This window comes from Rhyacophila brunnea, unplaced genomic scaffold, assembly GCF_057557595.1.
Source record: "Rhyacophila brunnea isolate RB1 unplaced genomic scaffold, BYU_Rbru_1.0 scaffold_4, whole genome shotgun sequence".
Classification (NCBI taxonomy): domain Eukaryota; kingdom Metazoa; phylum Arthropoda; class Insecta; order Trichoptera; family Rhyacophilidae; genus Rhyacophila; species Rhyacophila brunnea.
The window spans coordinates 20206244-20216999 of NW_028233068.1; the positions used below are offsets into that span (position 1 = coordinate 20206244).

Sequence of the window (10756 nt, forward strand, 5' to 3'; positions counted from 1 at the left end):
GAGTAAGTACCTAAATAACCTACCTATCTTTTCATAAATTCCCAACATTCAAATATAATTATACTAAAATCCTAACAGTGTTATTATTTTAAACCTTCCTTCCCTGAAAATTATTATATTATATGAGTACGTAGTAACTACGTAAGGTACTACGGTCAAAGGGCCAACGTAAATCCTCAGTGATGCCCTGCGTTTTTTTTATCGCGTCGCTTTTTCTCGTAAGTTGTCGGCTGTCGTCGACATGCTTCATTTGGTTGCATGAGTAACCCACTTCGTTGCCTATCTCTATATTTAGAACATCTATGGGCCTAAAATTAAAAACAAAGTATTAACGCCAGCAGTAGAATATTGAACGCCTCGGAAGAAGACGATAACATTTATTAAACACAACACGACGGGAACAGGGAATTATTGCGTATGCTCACATTCAACAGTTTGAAATATGTCCGTGATATCAAATTTGAAACTATGCGTGCCGTTTGTTTACGATTTGTAAAAAACATTTTACATTTTGGACTCGTCGATCCACGGGGATTTCTCACGCTGGACCCCTGCCGTGATCGATACTATTAAATTGTCTCTTTATGCAATCACAAATAAAAAAGAAGAAAATTATAACCGGAATTTATTAAATGGTATATCAATTTTCAAGAAATGTCTCGGGTGAATTATTGTTTACTACCCCGTCAAGTTGCCCTATAAGAACAGCAAATTTAAACTGTAATTCCCTCTCTCGATCTGTCAATATGTTAACCTGGTTTCTAAGCCTGGTCAGATCTTGTTGCGGGAGACATTCGATAAACGAACTTTCAGGCAATTTTGCAACCTCGTAAGTAGGAAAACCATAGTCGTTGCCATCAGTGGTAGTCGAAGGTACATTAGTTGTTGTCTCTTGTTTAGAAAGAGCGACTGGCGGATAGGCTGACGTCGGCATTAGAGGAAAGACTGATGAGAGGAAATCTTGATCCAGCTTTGGTACCGACTCCTCGCGTTTCGGATAAGGCCGTTCCGTCTCATAAACTTCTGGTGACTGCTCGCGTTTCGGATATGGCTGTTGCATCGGATAAACTTCTGATCCACTTCTAAAATTTTTCGAAAATCCTACCAACCTATTTGAGAACATTTTAAGTTTGTCATTAGTCATTTGGACCTCTCTTTTCAGTCGCAGGTTTTCTCTCGATAGATGTGTGAAGTCTTTATCAGTGTATTTGGTTGCAAACACACTGCCTCTCGTCATTGGCTCCGGAACTGCATCTATGATTTCAATAATCTTACCCCCTACTTCCTTCATCAAATCGAGTATAGCTAGTTTATTGGATTCCTTTTGAGAACACGGATCATATTTATTACGTTTCAATCTTATCAACTTTCCACCATCGTTTTCTTTTGTGCCAAGTAGTAAAAATTCCAATCCTCCTTGTACAGCAAGAGCTGTGATTTTATCACCTACACCACTCACTAATTCAGCGGTTACTTTATCATTCACAATGGCCAGCGGATCTGTAGTAACAGCGTATATATGGCCGGTTCTGTCATTTGGATTAGCATCGGAATCGAACGATAGTACAAACAGTTTATTTGCTTCAGCATCAAGAGCGTGTTGGTTATAGCTATAAGATCCAGTCGTCACAATTTCGACTTCTTTTCCAGTACCTTTTTGGACCACATAAGTTGTTCCATCACCTCCGAAGTATATATTTCCTTTCTTGTCAATAAGTTCACCTAAGGGCGAGATGACTTTGTTGACCAGTTCAGCTTGACTACGTCCATTGCTGATTCCGTACGTTTTTCCATCAGCAGAAAATAAAATTTCTCCATTCGTGTATCCGATTCGTTTTGGTGGTGAATCCAACTTCAATACCAAGTCACACGAATAAAAATCCCCGCAAACCTTAATGCGACTCGCTTCACATTGTCCTTCGTGTGATTCCGTGAAGCAGTTGTATTTTAATTCTTGATTTTGTGCGCTGATGTCAACAATTGCATATTTCATCAACATGAACACGGTCACATACAAGTATTTGATGCGTGCCATTGTCTAATTTGTTTTAAACAGTAGGTATATCTGAAATTAATAAAAAAATAAATATGTAAGAACTGAAGAACAGAATTATATACCGGTAAAGCAATAGTTAATTAAACATTTATAAGTTAATATATTATGACATACCTACAACTTTTAGATCAAAATTTGGTTTTGAAGATAATAATCATACATAAATAGTACATAATATGTAGGTATAATAAATACCTATAATTAATTATTAATAATTGCAATATGTATCCGCAATAGTTTGTTTTATTTCCATACTATTTATTATCAATTTGACGGTAACTTCATAGCAATAACACTGTTAAGAGGTCACGAATGGGCAATGTCATTAAGATATTAATATTATTGAGGATTGTGTTATTTAATCATCATCAATCATAATCATATTCAGGGCTCGAAATGGACCGGAACGCAACGGGCACCGGTTCCGGTTCATAAAATCCCCAAAATGATCGTTCCGTCTCGTGAAAATATTAATTTGACCGTCTGAGCTAGATATGTCATATAATAAAAATCCAACACACTTATTTTTATAAAAAATAAACACATAATATCAGATAACTATGTTATTATTTTCGTAAAATTATCGAGCGCTCCGGTTCGTAAAATTTTCCATAGCGAGCGCTGATTATTTCATAACATAGCGCAGGATTGGCAGGCTTAAAGTAGGCTAATAATTATCTCATTTTGTGTATTTCCGTATAGCTATCTACTTTATAATATTTGTATATTTTGGTAGGTAGGTACTGTTTTAATACTATTCATTTATTTTTAAATGTCGTATTATGAACGTCATGAATTTGTAATTTGTAAAGTTCACTATATGTATATTATAAAAAAAATGAATGAAAACCTATAACGCGCGGGCAAAGTTTAAATTTTGTATGCAAAACTTTAGTATGTAATTGTTTTATACGTTCTATACTTGTCTTATACATTTCATTGCTTCATTTGACTATACTGGCGTTCGGATAGACTACGCACAATTTGATAAATATTTTTTAATCGATATAGGTATGCAAAATCGTCGCTGTAGGATTGGTGTCCCGAATAGACCAAATGTTCAGGAGACGACAAACAAATTTCATAATCCTATATTTAAATACATGGAGATATTTAAATTGTTATTTTTACAGCATATGAATGATGTATCCATTACCATTACAAAGTTATTTAAAGAAAGCGATGGTTCTCGTTCAATTAGATACAAAAAAACATTCTGCATCAAGAGGTCGATTTCGACAAAAACGGATATTCGGGAAGCCAATCCTATAAAGACGAAATGTCTGTGATTAAAAATATATATATTATTTCAGAATGTTAAGGGAGCTCTTCACATACTTTATAATAGCATAATGCTACGTTGACCATCATTGAATTTATCCATATGACTGTGAATAGAGGGTGTGATCGAGAAATCTGGTCTCGAGAAATAATCAGAAAAAGCGAACCTCTAGAATTCGATAAATTGTTACTCGGTAATAATAATAAAGGAAGTTAAAAGGAAAAAAGAAAGCAGCTGCCGACCGAAACCGGAATTAAAATAATTCTTTAAAAAAATCTTTGTAAAATATGGCCAAAAACAGGTAACACAGATTTAATGGGAACTGAAATACCTAGCGGGTGTGGACTAACAACCAGCCGATCTCGAGTGTGTAAGAATATGTGATACAGTTAAACACGTATCAAGAATACGTCATTCCAAGCTTGTACTTCGTTTTGACAACTGCTCTCGGCTTGTGCACTGACGCTCATTCAATATTGGTGTAGGTATTTGAAGGTTGCAATACACACCATTTCACGTCTATTATGTGTGTTTCATTATCGTAGGACACTGACACATTAAAAACTCTGCTTCAAAATGTAGTGTATTGGGTCTATAGATATTGAGTATATAGATAGCCTACCGGAATTCTATTTATTAATCTGTTTTGTACCAAAAAACTTTGAACCGGAACGGAATTTCTTAAATTCGTCGTTGGAATTTTTTTTGTAAGAAAAGCCCAAAAAACAAAAAATAGTATTAAATTTGATCTCAAACTGATTCGGCCGGCAGATAATTTGGGATTCGAGAAATCGACAAGCCAACTTCGAATTCTCGAGAAAAAATCTTGAATTAGAGAAATCTCGAGAAATGTGAAAAGTAGATAAATAATTAAGAGCTCTAACTGTGAACAACTACCTTCATTGATGAATTATTTCAAATCGAAAGTAAATCATCTCTTCATAATACCATAGCTATTATAGTAGAATTACACGTGGTCTATGGACTGAACCACATAAACCTCTTCATTAATTTTATCTTTGAAAAGTCTTGAATTATAAACCGTAAATTGGCGTAAATAAACAAAATTAACTTCGGATAAATAACAAATATCTCACTAAGTTGTAAACAAAATAATTATTGTCGATAATTTATAATATATGATGGGCACTGACACCCGCCCCGATCCTGAAAAAGAGCGGTCATGAGGACTTCATTTTAGGTTTTGTGTTGAGGGAGGCTTGCATATACTTACGTGGTTCACATAATATTATTATTGTGTATCTACTTATTTATTTTTTCAGAAAAAAAACAGGGGCTGGATTACCTATATTACTTTTAATACAAAATCATTAAAAAATTAATAGATAACACATAGGTATGTATGTACTCACTACTCATTTATTGTGAAACGGAAGTGTTGAATAACTTTATTGCTCACTTCAATATTAGTGCGGTTTAGTGGTTTAGATAAGCTTGATACTCTTGATAGTAATTGGATTTGTATAATTCATGTATCCGCTTTAGGAATTTCAATAAACTCTCGATTATACGGGCATAAAATGAACAAGGTTTCAATATTTTCCCTTCAGAAAATAATTCCTAATGATATTAGAAAATCGAAGGTTGGATTACAAAAACAACATATTGTGTCAGTTTTTTTCACATTTGAGATTTATATGTCATTTTATTTATTTTAATGTTGTCCATATGCTTTCTTTCAAAAATAGGACATACTCGTAACACGAGTTAAGAAGTGTTAAAGTTGTTTTTAATTCAGCAAAAAAAATCATATGACAAAAGAGTATCTACAAATACATCATAATGATTAAGTCAAATGACATCCGTCTATTTCATATTTTTTCAGATAGATACTTCAAAAGTTCAAATGATTATTATTTCTCATTAAAAAATAAGCACATAATATTGTCTCACATCAAAAGACAAATAATCATAATTCACAAGGATGCTCTCCTGTAAAATTTTTCAGTTCTGACATTTATGTTGTTTTTGTAGTCCACAATTCATTCTTTATTATGATTCTCAAAAACAAAAAAAACACATTTTCTTAATAAATAATATTTATTAAACATGTGAAGTTGGCATTAAACGTAATACTTATATAATAGTATTTTAAAACGAAATTAAAAATAATAATTCAGATTATCCATGCCTCTCTCTTCGTCACTATCCCAGATAATCGAAAGTTTACTGTATCAGCAAACACCTACCTAATGCAAGTCGGGAGTCAGAGGGAATACGGTAATGAGGCTTACCACAGAGAATTTCTACTTTTATTACATAATAATAAAAATTAATTCGTTAAAAATGTCAAAAGTACACGTAGGCATGAAGTAAATATATTATTCTTATAAAATATACACTTTTAACGTAAGAAAAATAGTGCTCGAAATGGTAAATTTTACAAACCGGAGCGCTCGATAATTTTACGAAAATATTAACATAGTTATCTGATATTATGTGTTTATTTTTTATAAAAATAAGTGTGTTGGATTTTTTTGTTATAATATGGCCTACCTAGCTCAGAGGATCAAATAATTTTTCCACGAGGCGGAGTGAAAATTTTGGGGATTTTTCGAATCGGAACGGTGCTCCGATCCATTTCGAGCCCTGAAGAAAAACTAATTAAATATATATTTATCTCTTTTATTTATAGCATAAATATCTAATTATTTTTTACTTTCCGAAATAAATCAATAAAACAAGAAATTTGTTATACCTATAGGTGGGTACGCAAATAAAGCCAGGAATCTACTCCAACCACTGACCCAAGGATTAATATCAAATATGTTATATGGCATTTAACAGTGTGACCTTTAATTTTATTCAAACATAAAAATATTCATTATTCCATGCTCTGTGGTTCCTAACCTAATCTAATCCAACGACTATTTATTTAACTATACTATTGTCTATTAGGTATGTAGAATTGTAATAATTATATGCAATGATATTTTAATAACAGTAATTAAGTCAATGTATGATAGTAGTTATATACATTTGAATACGTATAGAAGTGTGAGAATAATAAATTGTGAATCACTGAATGGCAAGCAATAGACATATTATATTTCAATATTAATTATCTTACCGGTTTATTGATTTAATTTTCCAGATGTCAAACTCTTCGCGTCCAGTTATTCTTTAGGTTTTGCGCGAACCAAAGGTATCTCCGAAATAAAATACAATATTATATTCAAATATTAGTTTATCCGTAGGTATGTATCACTTAATTATGTTAAATATAATTTCTCATTTATTGACTTGCGGTGTTGTTATAACAACGAACCTTCGACACATAGTGGATCGAAGATGTTGCTTGTATACGAAGTAAATACAATATTTATTGTTATTATTTTAACAGGAAAATGTTACGGAGACGGGGATACCACTAGGGTATTAATAATTATATAAAGTTTGCGTCATATTATATTTCTAGCGGTCGCCATCCTTTCCGCTTTCGGCGGGACTGTATTGTTAATGGGCATGCCGTCTTATTACCGAATAATTAATAACCGAAAATTCAATCTGAACGTCTATCTGTACAGCAATATTAAAATTTGGAAAATTAATACACAGATGTTATTAATACGAAACAGTAATCCCTTACATATGAATCCAAATGATAAAATAGTATCGATTGGCGTCTCAGAAGACGAAATAAAAGATCTTGCATCTCATTCCAAAAGATTTTTTTTCTAATGTCAGGAGACTAAAATAAATCCAAGTGAACATTAAAAATTACTCCTAATTCATCGTTAAAATTGGTAAAAAGTAAATTGAGATCATAGGATATTTATTATGGAATGTAAAATCAATTCTGTATGTAATTGTTAATATCATTATTTATTCGACAAATTCAATGATTGTTTTTTTAGTATTTTATCGCTGTAATGCGTTTATCAAACAGTGAAATTTGCGTTACTGGTTATAATAATATATTTTAATAATTTATTTATATGTATATATTATATTATACGAAGTCAGTACACTCGAATGAGGAGCGGGATAGTCCCGACTCCTCTGTAGACTCATCCATTTCAATTCGTGACACTCAGTATGCGGGTACACAGGGCGCTTAACGTCAGCGGACAGCTAGCAGAGCCAGTCCAAAAACAGAAAAAATCTTTCTTAACTTTCTTCTTTAAGCACTACGGTGCATGGTTGCAGCATCAGTCCCGTGCGGCTCCGTCTTGGGACAGAATGAGCACTTAAAATCACTTCTTTCAGACACGTTTAAAGCGTCATGGAAAGCGGCCGTGCATATCCACGGCTGTGCATATATGACGGGTGGTGGTGGGAACTTTAACGTAGTACACATATTATAATATGTATTTTGTACTCAATTAAAACCGTTTGTTAATGTGTCTATATGAAACATATAAAAATAAATATTAAAAAGTATCACAATCTGTTATTTTCCACTAGTTTTCCAAAAATCTGACTATGAACGCTGTGCATTTAACATTATCTTTAGCAGTGACGTCCCTAGACAAAATGCCGCCCCTAGGCAGAGCCAAAATGCCGCCACATTTTTTTATACAGTACTTTATAATATCATCCTTTCATGTCTCCAATATATAAGAAATATGTGTTGCATGGATACATTACTAACAATATAAATCTAATTTAAATGCCATCTCTGCTGCAATAGACAATATTGCGAGTCTACGGTTTCAGATAGGTACCTACATTTGACAACTTCCAAAACTCGCGAGTGACTGGCAAACATATTTGGATAAATTTTGAATTAGGTATGCACGTGTCATTGCTGTTCACCAAGAACGTGACGTCCAAGGACAACGGAAGTAAACTAGACATCGCGAACCCGACAAAAAAATCCCTATTCGTACCTAATTAATACATTTTGTTTCCAACCAGTGAGTTGTTACTAAGTTTAGGTATCTATTTCTATATATACCTAGTGATTCTCCTCGATTTGCCACCCTTTGGGTAACTGCCGCCCCCAAGCGACGCTCAATCTGCCTAACCCCACGGGATGTCACCGATCTTTAGATATCAAAGCAGAAAAATTCAATAGTGAAGAATATAAATGTATTAAAAACAACATGAGCGTCTTGTGGTCACAGTCACGGCCACAGCCGATAAGCCAGTGTATGAAATTAGAGGTCAAATTAAGTGATTCCCCGTAGCTGCGGTTTCTGACGAATTTCGATTTGAATATGATTACGAGTAGAGTTTTTCAAATTTCTATAAATCAAAACAAAGTGTGATATTAGGCAGTGACGTGCGCAGTGAACAACAAACTATCAATAGGGAACTCCGTGATCTGCATATTTTTATGTGCTTTTTTCCACAAAAATAAGACACATGTAGAATTTATACTAGTAGACGTCTTAACGTTAGACTCGAAACCAGGGGTAACGAACCTCAAACCTGCGGCCTTTTAGGGTCTCAAGTGCAGCCTTTTGACTGAATCCAAATTTTACAAAATACCTAAATCCTTTTATTTTTTATATATCTTTTTATTTAAGGGGGGACATGCTCAGCGTACGTCAAAATGGAGCTTTTATGCTATTTTCAAAGCATGATCCTGGACATTCCTTAAACGTATGTAAACGATAATCTATTTACATAATTTTTAATCCTTATTATCCTTTATATTTATTTTAAACATTTGATGACTGCATAAAGTATTTTTATTACATAAAATAGTATTCTTTTAGACCTCTCGCTCTAATGTTTTGGAACATAGTCATATTTCAGTACGTCCATGTGAAGTGGTGTTAAGATTTTTTATATTTATTAATTTTTAAAAGCATTTATAAAACCATTAGTAAAATTTATGTCAACATTATTATAGTGAAATATTTACAATAAAAAAATATATTGATTATCTCTGTGATCCCAAATTTTACAAGAATTAGGCATTTTATTATTCAAAAAATGTGCAAGATTTACACATTTAAAGATACTTTTAAAGATACTGATAATAAGCTTAATAATAACCATTCAAATGTGATAAACATTCTACGAAGAATGTTTGCTTTATAATAATTATTGACCTAAGAATAAAGTAGTATTTTTTTGAAATACGCCATTTCTATTGGCATTTCCCAGTGGCTAAGCTACAACATACGGCCGTAGCCATAAATTGACAAACGATAAATGAAGTAGAGAGTAAGATCATGTTAACGCGCGTGTTTGAACATGTGCCTCACCGATTTTTATTTTTTTTAAACGGTTTTAAAACATATTCGAGTCATTTGAAGAATACGTAGCTGTTATTGACGTATTAATAATTTATTGTAGAATACAATGAAAAGTTTACCGATTTTGTGTTTCATGTTTCACAGCACAAGTTTAGTAGTCTGCTTTGAAAGACCTGGAGAAGGAAGACATGATGATTTTTAATACCTGGAATAGTATACCTGACTCATATGATCAGTTGAAAAAACTAGCATTTGCTGTTCTTTTCCTTTCCGGTTCTACATATCCATGCGAAAAATCTTTATCAAGCATAAACTTCATCAAGAGTAAATTGAGAAGTCGTCTTATTTATGAGAACCTGGAATGGTGCCTAAAATGAAAAACAACAACATACAAACCTGACTTACCCAAACTTTTCAAGGAGATGCAAGGCCATTGTTCACATTAAGTGTTTGTCAGTCATTGTCATGATTTAATTTTATGTATACCTTACTTACAATTTAATTTTTATCAATAAATACGATCATTATTAAGAATGATATCACGTTAACAGTGTACCTACCTATATAGTAAGTTTAAGGCGTAAAGCCCATCAAAGCGGTGCTCGGTGCGCTCTCTACACGAAGGAGGCCCCCTCCCACCCGCGCATTACCCTTCACCTATGTAATAAGGGGCACAAGAAGCACAAAATAATTATTATTATCAGCGTCTCTCATAACAAAGCAATAAAAATATTATTAAATTTCTCGGGGCTTGTAATTAATATTCACGATGACATCATTCTACCAGCGAAATATTGGACACGCAATAACTAAACAATGAGTTCACTGTTATTAAATAATGCCTTCTCGCCCGTCTATCTACGACGCTTCCAGAAGCGTGATCTTGCTTGCCGTGTTCAAAGAATGGACTACGTTGTATTTTCGTTAATTCGTGCCGCTGAGAAGCCACACAACGGTGAATCATGGGGCGGGCGGGCACAATGCGTCGTCAAATCCAGTGTGCGCTGGCGTATTTGATTACGTTGTATTTTCGATGATTTATGCGCCACTTGTGAAATTTTGAGTGCCCCACTCGCTGCGTTAAGTGGGTTTTACGCCTAAGAAATTTGACTCTTAAAGAAAGCTCAATCGTTGTACTGTTGATATTTGATTCTGTTGACCAATGAGTTTGCCGACCACTGACCTAGTTAGTTGATGTCATCAAGACACCTAAAGAGCTACAGATGGAATTTATTGAGCTCTCGG

General features: G+C 33.5%; 1 protein-coding gene across 1 annotated transcript; it reads right to left on the reverse strand.

Annotated features, from left to right (window-relative positions):
• Nucleotides 1-348: 348 nt before the first annotated feature.
• On the reverse strand, nt 349-6722 carry LOC147067064 (uncharacterized). The gene is made up of 2 exons (XM_085953670.1): nt 6430-6722; nt 349-2065 (listed from the first exon to the last, which is right to left on the reverse strand). The coding sequence occupies exon 2, from the start codon at nt 2033-2035 to the stop codon at nt 641-643; it is 1395 nt and encodes a 464-aa protein (XP_085809796.1). The 5' UTR covers nt 2036-2065; nt 6430-6722; the 3' UTR covers nt 349-640.
• Nucleotides 6723-10756: the final 4034 nt, after the last annotated feature.